Raw genomic sequence first — 15,707 nt, forward strand, 5'->3', positions numbered from 1 at the left:
TCTGTTACTGTATTCCAGTGTGGGAATTTCCTGATCTCGGTGAGAGTTTGCACTCTGAATGCAGTGGGGCTGGGGTGGCATCATTCCATAGGGACTACCTGTGTCACTGAGGGGAACTTCCATATAATATAGGAATATTGTCAACAACCGATGTAACTTACAAATTACTGATCTTCAAATACCTTAATACACCAATAGGAGTCTAATATGGTGAATTTACAGGAGAAGAAAGGGAATGTTTGTTTCTAATAGCTATTTCATAGACCTAATATATAATCAATGTTGGTACAGACTGTACCAAATTATTATTAGATTGAATCAAATTCTGTGGTCAAAAAACTTCTTTTGACCAACTATAGAGAGAATTATAATATATAGCATAGGATATATGTTTGTCCTTTGGTTTGTAAAGCACCATAGTTCAATTAATTTATTCAATGCTAATGAGTATTTATAAATATTCATTTTAAGCTGTAAAGTAATTTATCTTGCAGCAAATTATATATATATGTAAAAATAAATGTATTTGCTTAGAATCCTTAGAATCTTAATTTCTTAGAATTTGCTTAGAAAAATATATATATATTAAGAATGTATTTTCTTATTTTCTTTTTCTTCTTGCTTTTACAGAGCAATTTGTAAATAAGTAATTAAGAGTTTGTATTTATTGATTATATATAATATAATATTAATTACAAGACAACTTATTTTTAGAAATGTAATGTTTCTCATTATAAAAATACCTTCCCTTTGGTCCAGAACTATTAGATGTTTAGGAGATTATTAGTATTCATGAGCTACCTCATTGCAAAAGGGTGCCATAGGGGCTATGAATTAGTACGTGATGCTGCATTCGGCAGGAGAGAGGGGAAGTGCAGTGGCTTGTGCTGGTGGAGGCCAGGGATTCTGCTGAAAGRTTCAAGTTACTGTCTGCAAAGAACTTCTATTATAACATCATCTACACAGCAAGGAATACAGAGCATTATTTATTTACTCATGGCTTGCATTATTGGAAAAATGGGTGGAGTAAAAATGAGGGATCATGAAAATAAACACCTGAAGTATTTTTTTATACATCATCAGTAATTCTAAGAGAATGAAGCAAATGCTGTAATTTTAGCAATGGCTAATCAATTCAGATTTTTTCACTGAAAGGATATCCTTCCAGACATTGCATAGGTGAGTTTATGGGCAAGTATTTTWCTAGGTTTCTTACTACTGTCTTACTATCTTTCTTTTTCAGGTGGAATGTGCAGGTACTTTATGTAATTACTGAGAGATACTCGATGTATATCTATATACTGATTTTCTCAACTCAAATGATTTGTCCAGTATACTTCTATGGATCTTGAATACRTATATATTAGTTATCTGTACATAGGAAGATATACAATGATTTAATATAGGTACTTGGCTTTGTTTCAGTTCTATATAGTTTTGTGTGCTGTTCTTTAATATAAGCAAGTATAATCCACAATGACCTTGTAGTGTGCTTATCTTTTAGAATTCATTTTAGGGTTAATTTTTATGCTAGCTTGTACTCTTTAATTAAGTTTTTTGTCTTAACAGCTCATTTTTCATTCACACAGATAAAACTTTCAGGTAGGGRCAGCTTGCAAAACTGTGTTACTTTCTTTCAGAACTCTGATGTCTTGCATGTGAATGCAGTCTTGATTTTGCCTTTTGTAGTTCAGATACCACTTTAGATGGGATCTATCTCAACTGCRTAAGTTTTTACAGGAAATGTAAGCATTTTTCTCTTGGTAAAGAGAACAGTGTCTGCCCTGCTGATGCTGGAACCTGGGGGTAGTGTCTGGCCCCAGGGCTGGGGAGGCTCCTCTGCTCTTGCTGGATTCAAAGGGAGTTTTTTATAAAAGGTTAACTTAAATTAAAAACAAAAAAGATTAAAATCAAGTGATTCTTTTTCCATGCTGAATATCTATGAAGTAATACACAAGCCCATATCAATTGTCTGTAACCATTTTTATTATGCACATCAATTATGTTGTTATAACTATATTTAGAAATTCTTAGAAATAGCATAAGACTTACACTGAATTATCAGAAGAATTGCTAAAAATCATAAAATAAATAAAAATTTGGTGAATTCATTAATTTATTACTAAATGCACCATACTGATAAATGTGTTACTCTTCATTATTCTGCTACAGAAAACTTTATTGATTTATTATGTTATGATAACTAGGTTTAAATATAATGTAACAATTTACCAATTTTAGCTATGAGGCTGCAAAAACTTGCATCTGCATTTAAATGAATGTGTTAATAATCCCAGCAAGTCCAGTAAAGGAAATAAAAATTTAGTGATGTTTTTACCAGAACTGTTAAGTGCAAAGGGATATATTCATGCAGGTCCTTTTCTGCTTTGTGTTTCATAAATTAAACTCCAACAGTAGTGAAGAATGCAGGAGTGTGAAGTAGGAGCCTTTTCTTCAAGTGATAACCAGTAATGTAATGGAAAAATTTTGTCTTCTAAGAAGACTCAATTAGATRGTGTAAGAATACTGAATTTGAAATGCCTGTTCTTTTGACACTATTTCAGTTAATGAAAAATAATAAACTACCACAGGGATTAGATGAACGCAAAGGAAACTTAATCTGTTTGCTTTATTATGACAAGAGGATGTTTTGGACAGCTGTAGGATGTTTGCTCCTATCCCATTATGCCTGTTTCTAGCAAATTAATAGCTGTTTTGTACTAGAACACTAGAACATATTTCCCTGGAAAGCAGGGCTTCATATTTACAAGGTAAMAACAAGTACAAGATTAATTTGTATTCTAAATTTCTTTGTTTTTTGTTTTTTGTTTTTTTTTTTAACTAAGGTAAATTTTCTAGTTCCCTCTACCTGTCTCAAAGAATCAAAAAGTGAATCTTTGGAAAAGCAGTTTTTCTGTTATTCAGAAAGTTTCCATAGTCCCTGAATTATTCAATTCATAGATCACTTTTTTTTTTCCAAAAGTTAGGATACTATCTTTTCTTATTTCTCAGCTGATGGACATCAGTGCCTTCTAAATGCATATTAAATAAAGTGAGGTTAGAGCATTTCAGGTAAATGGTAAAAAAAAATTAAAAAGAAGACTGGAATAAAAGCATCGTGATTTTAGTATTTGTTATATTCATAAACACCTGAAATTCAGTAGCGCAAGTTCAATGATATTGTAAATAATTCTTTATTTGCATGGCAGATTTTGTAGTCCATTGAACTTTACAGGCCTCAAAATGAGGCCAGTGTGATTCTGCTCTCTGCTTGAAAGGGGAAGTGTCTCTCGCTCCTGAGAAGAAGACACTTAGCAGTGTTGCCTTCTATCAGCCTTTTCTTTGATACTTGTATATATATATGTGTGTGGAAGATGCTGGTTTTTGAGTTGTTTTCTTTTTTTTTTTTCCCCAGCTAAAATTCATTCAAGAATGATTGAATATGTTTGTGTGTGTGCTCACATCTATGTGAGGGAATGTGTGCTGGGGGAGAATAGTAATAAAGGAATTCTGTACGGAAACATCAACGTACATATGTCTTATATTTTTGCCATGTAAACCCAAAATCCAGTCCTGAAAGTTTCTCTGGGATAGGAGGGACCACAACAGAACCTCTTTTAAGCTCAGTTTACCTCAGGTACACCATTAAAATGTGTTCTTGAATACTTCAGTGCATCAAGCAGCTTGTTCAGTTTGAAGGTGGCAGCTGGTTTTTTAGCTGAGCTTATCAGGAGCAGATCCTAAGTGCTGAGGATGGTTAAAAACATGTGCAGAGGCTGATAGTCATCTTTCTATTAAATGTTGTCCATTTAAAGGCTTTACTTCTCCAGCTTCATTTTCAAAGAATACTGTCTATTTTTATGTGCCCTTACCTGTGGTCACACATTAGTAACTCTTGGTAACTGCCAGTAAAACAGGGGATACCCTGTTGTAATTATAATTTTAAGACACAGTTTTTTATGCTTTTAGTCTTGGGACAGGACTGATTCAAACTCCAGCAGGGCTCAGATCTGTAGAAGTGATAGGATATCATCTCTTCTCCCAATGACCCTTTCATTTCTCCCTGGCCTGGTTTCCTATCTGTCTGATAGTTGCCATGACATAAAGAAGCCTCTAACCTCCCTCTGTCTAATTTTTACTGGGGGGGTAGGGAGTGAGGGATGGGTGGCAATGGGGGACAGGAGCAGGCCATCACATCTGCTGGGAAGGGAACTTGCTGGGAGAGAYAGCAGGACTGTTGGTTAACAAATAAATTTGACTTCCAAATACAGAATTACTGAAAGAAAAAAAATCCTAAAATTATCGTGTTACCAGTGGGTCTACTAATCAGCAATGCTAGATCAAGGAATTTCCTATATGCTTGGCTGATTTAACAACTACGTCTGAAGGGAGTCCAGCTACAACTTAAATTTTTGTCTCTACAGAGTGACAACTACCTTTATATTGCCATTAGAGCTAGGGCATTGCTTGGCCATAGTAGACTTGAGACTGCAAATTGGTATGTCCTGTGTGCATTTGAGACTGTTCTCTAGACTTGTGCTTGTGAACACTTTATCCTGCCTCTATGTACAGAAGCAGAAAAAGGATTTGTRTAGAAACATTCAAATGCAATGCAATAGCTAAAGGAACTCAGACGGAACTGACAGAGCGATTCATCTTTCTGTCAATCAATGAAAGTTCTGGTTGGTTATTAGGGGTTTTGCCTCAAAATTATTTTTCCTTCATATTATRATTGTTTCACTTACCTTTAATGAAATGAGAGAATGAAGACCTGAATAATACCACATCTTAAATTATGTCTGTGAAAAGTATGAAAATATAGATGATGATATCTTCATTTCTGTTAGGGCTTAAGGCTTTGATGAACAGTACTGATAATATGTATGTGTTAAACTACTGGCCTGAGTTAATTTACTTTGGTTGTAAAATTGCTGTTTTATTTGTTTCTTTATTGTGAAGATATAGACAGGAAGGCTTCACATGGCTTTAAATGTCTCTATTTCTGTCACTCTTACAAACATGGGAAACTGTTCATTTTATTTATTTCCCTCAAAGAAGTGGGGAACAAACTATAGTACTGGAAATACATACTCAGAGGAGCATCAAATTAGGCTTTTATTTGTGACCCAAATAAATGAAAAATATATCCATATTTAAAATTAATTTTCTAATTTAAAAAAAAAGKCTTTTGGAAATGCTGTTACACAGACAAATTAACATGTTTGTTTTTACTTTGTAACTGTAGTACATTTACTCCTAAAATGCAAGGCAGACGGATGGGGACTTCAGGGAGAATCACTAAGAGCACAAGTGTGAGCGGAGAGATGTATAAGCTGGAGCACATTGACGGGAGTCAGTCGGACACGGCTGTCGGCATGGTTGGAACAGGTGGGAAGAAAAGGCGTTCCAGCTTTAGTGCCAAAGTGGTTGCCATAGTGTCTCGAAGGAGCAGAAGCACATCTCAACTTAGCCAAACAGGTGAGTGAGACACACACTCTTGGGAAACAGGACTCTCACCAAACATGGTTTGCTACTATTTCATCTGTGGCATCTGTGTTACGTGTCTATGAATATAGACCTCTCAAGGGAGAAAACTTACCAGCTGTGAATAAATTTCTGAAATAATTTTCTTTGATTATTAAACATCTGCAAAAAACAATATACAAATGTCTTATATAATATGCATCATAATTACTTTTTGTCCTGATCAATGAAAAGTGTTGTCTCTTGGAAGCCTTGTTTACAGGTAGGCCAAGAAATGCAAAGAGACACATGTAGGTATTAGCAGGGGATAATGGTTTGGCGAAGACCACCTTTTTATGTACAGGAAACTTCTTCTAGCAAAAGAGTTGAGTATGAATGTGGGGACTGAAATCTGAGCAAATGAATGGCAGTTGTGCAACTTGGATGCAAGGATGTACCTGTAGTGGCATAAAATATGTTTTTAAAACCTACCTTTCCCTTCTTAGTCGAGAGTAAATCCAATACTTTATTTTTTTTAACATGGCAAACCAGGGTCAGTGATTTCCAATAAATTAGATGGCAGCATGATGCTTCATTAGGAACATAAGCCTTCCAACTCTCTATTGTGACTCGAGAAACCTTAAAAGCTTCATATCAGCCTAGCCTGAAGGAACGAAAGCTCCTACAGAAAGACACAAAAGGGAGGAAGAATGTTTAAAAATCCCTGTCCTGCTCCTGAACCCCAGTGAAGGCTTTTGCTTTTGTCTTCAGTGAGAGCAGRACATGACCCTAAGGGTTCTATCTTACTAAAAGAATGAAAACAAAGAGGAAAAGCTTCAGCCTAGCKTAGAATGCACTCATATTTTAGCATTCCTCTCACATAATAAGAGAGGAACTTACCTAAACTAAGGTAAGTAATAATATTGTTTATTTATATCATCAAATATWTCACCCCTTTCRCCTGTTTKKTTTTTKKTTTTTTTWATTGCCAGATAAGCAGCAGAATTGATTCTCTCATAATGTAAAGCTTGGTCAGTTTTAACAAAGACTGTTATACTTTTTTACACTACTCATGATTATTAAGCCAAATGATAAATRAAATAGGTGTATTTCAGGCCCAGAATTGTAATGAATATTGTGTTKCTCAAGCATGCACTCTGCCTAAATATGAGACTATAATATAGATAGTTGTATACAGTAAGATGTATCAGAATCAGTGGCATGGTCTGTAAGTAATAAAGTGGTGATGTATTGTAGAAGGGATTTCTGGGTTGATATTTTACTCCACTTCCTATATAAACACTTGTATTAAGTATTTTACAGAATGGTTTTTGTGGTTTKATCTGGTGTTGCTGTCTAGCTCCTAGGTCTCATTGAAACAGGAATTGCCGTGACAGACCAAATCTTTGCTCCRTCTTACTCAGTAGTCCAGCTCTCACTGGGAACAAGGACTGGATGCCCAAAGGGAGGGCACCAAACATAGGATGACTTGCTTTGCAGAAGCCCTAACTCRTTCTTGTCAGTGAACTTAGTAAATAAATTAAAATCGGAGCTGTGACTTCCAAACACCTCTCAGTACTATCTATTTAAAGCTCAGATTTTCCTGTTCTTCATAGAAAGGTASTATAGCTCTCTGAACTTTGCTTGGTGTAAATTTCAAAACAATAGGAATTTTGCAAGGAATGAACTTCTACAGTTGTAATTAAACTCAAAGAGCAAATCAAATAGGAAAAACATGATTATATRTTATTCATGATTGTAAATCAGTTCAGAATCATATTTACCTTGTCTTGTAACTCAGGCTAAGAGTATTTGTGGCATAATCAGAGCAAATAAAATGTGTCATTTTTTGTAAGTCACAACTTTTTAATTTGAATTTTGTCAAAAATCCATGAATTAGCTCATTTTTCTAGAGCAATATACGCAGGAAATTTGATAGGTTTTACAAATTACATTATTGGACACTAAATACTCATGTACTAAATCAGGGACCCTCATCCTTTCCTTCCTGTATTATACAGGATGAGAGGGGCAACCTAAAAATGCCTATTTCRTTTTAATGTGTTTTGCAACTTACTACTGTCTTCACTATTGAGAATTAAAGAAAAAATATTTTTTGACAATAAAATAAGAATTAGATGCTTCTTTAAAATTTATATGAAAATTGGTTGTAATARCCAAGTTCTGAAGTTTTAGAACTGATGTGAAGATTGATGGGCCCCCAAAAGGGATACCAAGTATGAACTTTAGGGGCAGACCTTCAGGAACTGAAGGTTGATGCAGTGTGTGTATTTTAAAGGAAGTATAAAAAGATAGAAATAAATGTGTAGCCTCCATAGGTTGTTCACGGTTTTTTTTTTCTGTGACTTGCATGATTATAAGTAAGGCATACACATATAGTTGTGAAACTCRAAATAGAAGATCAGAAATAAAAAAGCAGATTTTTTTTTAAAGCATAGGTTCCATATTTTTATGGAATGARCAGTTCTGAAATTCCAGTTTGCTACTGTCTTCAAAACCAGTGTCTCACCTTTTTCACTCGATGAAATGGTCATAAAGGGCTGAATTTGACTTTYTGTAGATAATTCTTCCTTCTAACATATTGCACCGATTTGACCTTACATAAAAATAGAAGTGGTAGCAAGGTAGCTATTATTTATAAGATTTGATTTTTGATTGAGTTGAAAAAGGAGTGTGTGTGCGTGAGCCTGTGCATACATTTTTTTTCTATACATCCACACGTGGATTTGTTTGCACTTATGGGGCAGATTCACTTGCATGTTAGAGTTAGAAGGACTGGTAATCATTATTTTATACGCCCTTGTTCAAGGCTGTTGGAAAATATTTATTCAGAGTATGTCCTTTGTAGATTGTCAGTGAAGGAATTGGTTTCTATTTTTATGTAAATCTGCAATGAAAAGCATGTATTTTTGCTGCACCTTCCTTTAGATTATGTTTAAGATTTCATAGTATTAGTAACTGTTCTGTGAAATCCCTATTTACTGTGTATTTGTTCATTGTGCCCACAAATTGGATAGATTAGATAGTTCATCACAAAAAGCTTGTGACAATATCCCTAATGAAAATCCATCTCTTCTTATGTTATCACAGTTAGAAAGAGGAAAAGTTAAAGGGGAAAAAAAGAAGCAAAGCTCCCAAAATGACCACAGAAAACTGAAAATAGCTCCAGGCATACATAATCATTTTAGTTAGAAAATACAACTTTTCTAGCTTTCTTTGTCAGCCTTATTTTGGTAAATATTTACMTATATACAGAATAAATTCATAACTGCAGATTTTCTAAATACAGCAACTAAACTTTCAATCACAGAAAAATTATAGGAAACTATATTAGGATAAGAAATCATCATCTATTGTCTTGATTTCGTATTCCAACACTCTATTCCCCTCTTCAGAAAATCTTATAATTTCCATACCAATGAGTGACTGAGGCCAGTATTGATCATAATGCATTTTGATTTGGGGTTCTAGCTTTGTTTTGAATGAGATAAAGACTGCTGTAATAGGRGAGAAGATTTAGTAGTGTCACATGTTTATGACATTTCCAGCCTGATGCAATTGCTGTTGGGAGAGTAAGATGGTTTCTGTGAAAGGCAAATGRACAGCCTACCTGGCTGGGCTTTTGTTTGTTTTGCTGAAGGACTCAGAAGTCTCTTTCTTTAGCTGCTTCTAAGAGAGGTCAATTTCTTTGTCAAAAACATTGACTTTTACTACCAGAGATCGGACTGGTAAGCTTTATGCAACTTTGTTTCCCCAAATATGAGTTCCTTTAGATTACTTTTATCTTTCAAGGTGCTCAACATCATTAATGTCAATATTTTGACTAGTGTTCCATTGACATTCTTTGAGAAACCATAAAGATCTCACATAAGATAAAGGTGAGACCTTGCTTAGGATATTGCATATTATTCCCATTACTGGATCAAAACAGATGAGAGAGGAAGAGATGCAGAGAAGGAGAGCTAAGGAGCTTAAAAGGAATAGGCATCATTTCTAGTCTGATATTACACTGATGCCATGTCCATTTTCCAAATGAAAGTACCTTGCCATGTTTATGGTGAGAACCACAATGAGATTTTGCTGTGTAAGAACCAAAGTTATTTGCTTTCCATCTTCTCTTGGTGAGATTCAACATCAACAACCTGAAATGAAGGCATAGGCATTAATGTTTCAGGGACAGATTAGGTAGCATGAAGCAGARCTGAAATCAAGTGTTGTCATAAGGTGAAGAAAAACTCTTTTTACTTATGTGTATCTCTGAAGTGGATACTTCAGATAATCTTGAAGTGTTTGCTTCTCTCAGGAAGCAACCTGAGCAAAAACATGCAACAATCTTATGATGTATTTCCCTATGTAAAAAATGTAATTTCCTGCTAAAATACATTTTCTGTAATTTTCTGCAATTTGCCCCGTAAAGAAGTGGTTTTCTCTGTGTTCTTCTGAAATAAGCTCCAAATAACCAATTTCAGATAATATAGTATCATGTAAGTGAAGAAACTCTCACTGAGCAGTGACAGTTCTGATAATCGTGTGCCCCACAGTATATGCTCCTTTTGCGACCTCACTGCAGCCTGAAGAATTCTTTTTCATCCACCTGATYGCCCCACATTTTACCTTCCAAGACTGGTCTCAAAGAGGCTTTCTCTCATGGCTGGATAACTGAAGTCAAAGGTAAAAATTTGGAAAAGAAAACCTCATTCATTACACAAAATGTCCCCTGTTGATGGAGAATATGATGGTTCACTGGAGGTAGTGGCCGTTGACAAGSACCTCTATGCTGTGTTAAAAATAATCTCGCCTAGAAAACATGGAAATTTAAAAGAACCTGCCAGGCTCAGAGCTACATCATTTCAGAGTAGACACTGTTATTAAAAAAAAAAAATAAATAAACCCACACAAAAACCCCAAAGCAAACACATAAAACAAAACCAAACAAACAAATAATTTAAAAAACCACTCCCACAACAACACCCCACCACCGCAACTCTGTTAAATCTGTTTTCAATTTTCACAGTCCTTTTTTCCTGGTATTTCCTACTTGTAATACCAGTAGGATTGTTTTTGTGTCCATCCTTGTAGTAATTTGATGATTACAAGAAATTTCCTACAGGTCTGGATTGTATGGACAAAAAAAGCTGGTAATAGATAAATACAATATTTGCTGGARGGCGAAGGCCTTTGGGATAAGGAAGGGGTTTTCATTGCCTTTCTTGAGAACACGATCATGTTTTTCTGTAGTTCTGCTATTTTTTTACAGCAGTCATCACAGCATTTTCCTACAGTGGTCATGCTTCTTTTTTTTTCCCTGATGTTTTTGATTGATTGATTGATTGATTGATTGAATGACAAGGATGCATTTCTGAACATGATTCTTTAGCCCAATTTTTTTTTTTATTACTGTAGTGAAAGAAATTTATTTGATAAGAAATGAGTGCTAGACAAAAGTTCAAAAGACTTAACTAGGATTCAATAAATGATCTATTATTATTAGACTGGCTAGAAAGCATTGGAAGCAGTAAGAGATACTGGATGTCAGGAAGAAACTGGTTAAGAGGGAGGCATCCATGGGTTTATTAAAACAAGCCAGAAAGCATCTACTAGTTGAGTTTCTAAGACAAAACCTACAGGTAGGTCTTGTAAATGTTTTATGGCAAGTAGTGTTTATGCTGCTAGAATATGATGATGAAACTGATTTACAGTGTCAGTTCCAGRTAGTACAAGGGAAGGACTCTTGGGGATGGTTCTCTGCAGGGTCATGAGGTACACTCGATAATCCTTGTGGGTCTCTTCCAATTCAGCTTATTCTGTCATTCTRTGACCGATGAACTTAAGGATAGAACAGTAGAACTCAAAAAAACTGTGACAAGCAGATTGCAAGTTCATTCCTTTCAGAATGAGTAATGAAAAGTTCCAGATGAAAAAGGCAGAAGAGTTTTTGAATCTAAAGGACATAATCAGAAATTCTCCTATAATAACAAAGAGATACAAATAACACTATACTTGTATCAAAATTACAAGAAATTTTCTAACAGAATATAGAGAGAAGTATCTTCAATCTCTCAAAGCATATGGCCCAGTTGGGAAACAGCTTTTTTTTCTTGTTTTTTTCTTATCTAGCATAATACCCTTTCGCTGTTTTCATAGGATTTCTTTTCTGATATTACTTTTTTTTTGTATTGCTGCTATTGTTCATCCCAGTAGAATGCTACAAGATACCAGATTTTCTAATGGCAGATTTTCAGAAAATTATCTTAGAATTCAGAATTRCCATGAGTCTTACAGTTATGGAGTTACCTCACAGGTTTAACCTGGTCTTCTGTGATTCACGTGTTGCTCTCTATTTTTTTACAGGAGCATTTCCAAGTATTTGCTTCTGTTGGGCATTTATCTTTGCAAGAACTGTAACATCTATAATTACTTTCCTTACCTACAGCTATTTCTGTTATGTTTAATCTGTAYGGTTTGAAAATATTTTCCTTGACTTTAGACTGTTCATACTTGAAAAGTAACTTTCAGCAGCCTGGCAGAAGTGTGGTGTTCTGTATGCAGCTCCCTCACTGTTTGGCTGTTCAGTATTATCTCTGTGAGAGTCTTCCCTATCTGGGTGTTATTTTTTCCCAGAGCAGGCCCCTAGAGCTTGCTCTGCATRGTTGTGATGATCTGTGAGGACAATGGCTCTGTTGCACAAAAAGAACAGAGGGAGATTGACATTTGGAGGGATTTCTTTTTCCAGCCAATCTAAAAAAAAGTCTGTAGTGAGACAGCAGGGATGGCCATGGTGCTTTAGGGATGGTGACAGGATCTGGGCTCTGCACCTGACACCCAACARCAAAGAAATTTCAGAAAAAAAATTGAGCAACTCCTGCACCCAAATGTTTCTGCAGSAAGGGGTGGGGAGGAAGGGGAAGGTGATGAGCATGTGGATGAAGAAGAATATTGAAAACAAAGAAAAAGACCTGATTATTTTTGTAAGAGGAACTCTTTGTTCTAGTAATGATACTCAATTCTTTGAAACTGTTGAGTGAATGTAAGCATGTTCTCTTTTATTTACTGTTGCCGTCTTGTTGAGAAATTCACTGCCCTTAATAGAAACATAGTACAGTTCCAGTTTCTCATCTTCCAAAAGATTTCCTAATAAGGGCTAGTATTTTCAAACAAAGTCCCACTGCTCTGTTGAATTAGTGTTACATGTCGTTCTTTTCCTTTTTCCTGAAATGCAAATTGTGACTCTTTCTCTTGTTATGTAGTTGTTTGACTTGTACTCAAAAGTATTGCTCTGCTTTTCTATTTGCAACTTCTCCCTAGATTTTTAAATARAGATATTACTGCAGTAATAACTATACTTAGGGCTATTTCCAATATGTAARTATTGTGGGGTTTTGGAAAATTTATAGCTTTCTGAAAGTAAAATCTTGATTATGCGAAAATTATGACATGCATGTCTTGTACAATTTCAAAATATGTCAAATGTATTTAATAAGTGTAGCTTCACTGTTWTGTTTATATTGTATTTTCTTATGAAATACCATATAAAAAGGCCTACTTGTAATACTGACTATATTTAGCTGAGCTCTGTTTATAAAGAGGATTTTTATTTGCTTTCTTATTTGATTCACACCATGTTCACAAGCTTTGATTTGTGCAAGTATAAACACAGAGTTGAAATAATACCAAAATTATGACAGGAAAAGGAAACAGAGTGGTGCCAAAGGACTACTAAGAGAGAAAAAAATTGTACTATTGTCACATTAAGAATTGCTTTGTAAATGCCTCGCTTTAAGAAAATGTCAATTCAAAACTTGTGGTTTTTTACTCTTCATGTGCTTCTTGCCTGATTAGATCCACAGATTATATTCTGGGACTTGGAGAAAGTAGTACAGTACCTGCAGTAATTAGAGGAAAAATTCTCTTCCTCTGTGGCACAGGAATTCAGTCCTTTCTCACAAAAGAAAAAAGTCCTCTTTGTTTAGATTCAGATGATTTAGCCTAATTTTGATAGCCTGGAATGTTATTTTTCCTTTCAAAAGTTCTTTTCTTACCTAACTTAAACCTTTGGTTTTCCWTTTTTTTTTAAATGAGRTAGCCTGTTCAACACAGTATTTCAGATAAAAGTATCATGTCTCTAAATACATTAGGGCCAAGAAATTATTTAGTTTGGTACCTTTTAGAAAATGAAACTGACTTTGTAAGGTCTTGACAGGTTGTTTTTTTTTTCTAGACTGTTTCTTAAAATCATACATTTGATGATAAGATACTGGTAAGTTGACTTAAAAAAATAGGTGRATTTAGCTCATTCCAAAGAAATATTGGATTCAATGACATTATTTTAATCTTATTTAGCACTTTTACATGTGAATGTGAAGATGAGCTTTGAGGGTTTTTACAGTAATTTTTTTTTGCTAGGATTAGAGCTATTAGTGACATAATCAAAATAAAAAGCAGTAAACCTCTCCTAAGACAAAAACCAGTTGTTTTTAAGAGATTTTCAAGTAAAATAATGGTGATGATGATGATGATGATAAGAAGAAGAAAAAGAATAAAGGTTGCTGCTTTTACCACAGCTGATTTTGTTATTGTATTTATAAAAAAAAAGCTGTATAGATATCTTTAATGCAACTAGTAGCCTGCAGTACTGATAATAGCCCTTTGATACTCCAAAATCTGTATAAGTAATGAAATACACGGAGTCACTAAAGTTATGGAAAAAATATCCATATAATTTTCTTTAAATTATCAATTTTTTGCAAGTTATTAGGATGGATGAAAATTTATTTCCAGTCTAACAGTTTATGATTCCATCTTGAAAGGATAAAATTTAGCTTGAGTATTTCCTAAAGTATTAATAAATGTGAATGGCATTTTAAAATAAAATGCCAGCAGTGTCAGGGCAGGTATCAATTCACAAAACATGTAAGTGTTGCTGAATCTTTTTTTCCTTTCTTATAAAAATTTCAGCTGAAAACTTTCACCCAGCTTTGCAAAACCCTCTTGGTACATAGTCTCTCCGTGTAGGAGTTCTGCATGTGAATAGGAAAGAGTCTGAGCACACCTGAGGTAGAGTCTTAAAAGCAACTCCYTTCTCCAGTACTTTATAGATATGGAGAGGGGAAGTTGGGTTCTGGTGGCTGAGACCCAGGTAACAGCAGCAGCACAGGACAGGAATGGGCAGATGATGAACAGGGACAGTCACTGGCCTTGTTCCCACATGCATCAGTCAGGMGGTGTTTCTGCTCCCCTGGGCTATTGACCAGTCCAATGTTAACTTGTGTCCAAAAAGAGAAGGAGCAGCAGTTTAATGTAAATTGTGTGACAAAGGARTTGCATTGCTGATTGTATAACTTTTATTGCACAGAGTACTCTTCATGCTTTAGRTGGCCTGTGAATTAAATTAACGTAAGTAATAACCACTTTGGCAAATCTTAAAATAGAACAATGTTAGAAGAGATGAAAACAAGCACCTCATATTACTTTCTAGTTCAAACTTTCTTCCTAACAACCAGCGTGGCACACAAGGAGAAGGGGAAAAGAGGATTGAGGCGCCCAATTAATTTCTTCTTCTTCAGTACAAAGCTTGGCTCTTGTGTGGCATCTGCTTGCACTTCATGCGTAAATGCAGCTTTTGAGCTGTGGTTTTTATCCCTTGGAAATGTCTGCTCCCTGTGCTTGTGAATGGCTTTTGTGAAAACATACCAGATGTGATTGTTTTCTCAGCTAATCACACACTAGTGAGAATTTTACAGGTTCATATTTGAATGTGTCCTTTTATTTTTACTCTGCCTTTTCCTTTTCTTTTGTACATTTACTGGTATTTAAAGTATTTAAATTAAATTTTGAGTGTTTTGGTCACTTCCTTTGACTAGCTGGTTTATTGCATCTTAATTTTTTTTCAATTTTCCAAGCAAAGACAAAGAAAGAAAACATCCCAGGAAGTTAATCTCTAAGTCACTGGCACAATRTCAAAGTGCAAGTATTTTTTATCAACTGTGGCATAGTTTTACCATTTTCAATAGGCTTCTGAAGGTTCTGCCAGCTTTTCTTTCTTTTGATTAGCAATTTTTAGAAGTGATTTCAATTTAACTTCCATAAGGGGATCAGTAGTGAAAAGTGATGTTTGTTTATGTCTGAATTGTATTCTATCATATTGTGCTAAGTATGTCAGTTATTTGGTATAATTTACTCTGAGTACAGCATAAAAATACTGTGCAATCTTGAAGCTGAATTGC

General features: G+C 34.8%; 1 protein-coding gene across 3 annotated transcripts in view; it reads left to right on the forward strand.

Annotated features, from left to right (window-relative positions):
- RIMS1 (regulating synaptic membrane exocytosis 1) overlaps nt 1-15,707 on the forward strand; it is a 310,345-nt gene that overhangs the window by 262,469 nt on the left and 32,169 nt on the right. For 2 of the 3 annotated variants that reach the window (XM_057369045.1, XM_057369055.1), the window contains one exon: nt 5,246-5,478. The exons of the other annotated variant lie outside the window; for it this stretch is intronic. In XM_057369045.1, the coding sequence (XP_057225028.1) occupies nt 5,246-5,478 (233 nt within the window). The remainder of the gene's footprint in view (nt 1-5,245; nt 5,479-15,707) is intronic. 3 annotated transcript variants of the gene reach the window in all.

The sequence above is a fragment of the Malurus melanocephalus genome, unplaced genomic scaffold, assembly GCF_030028575.1.
Source record: "Malurus melanocephalus ecotype Western Australia unplaced genomic scaffold, MMel_1.1 scaffold_4, whole genome shotgun sequence".
Classification (NCBI taxonomy): Eukaryota; Metazoa; Chordata; class Aves; order Passeriformes; family Maluridae; genus Malurus; species Malurus melanocephalus.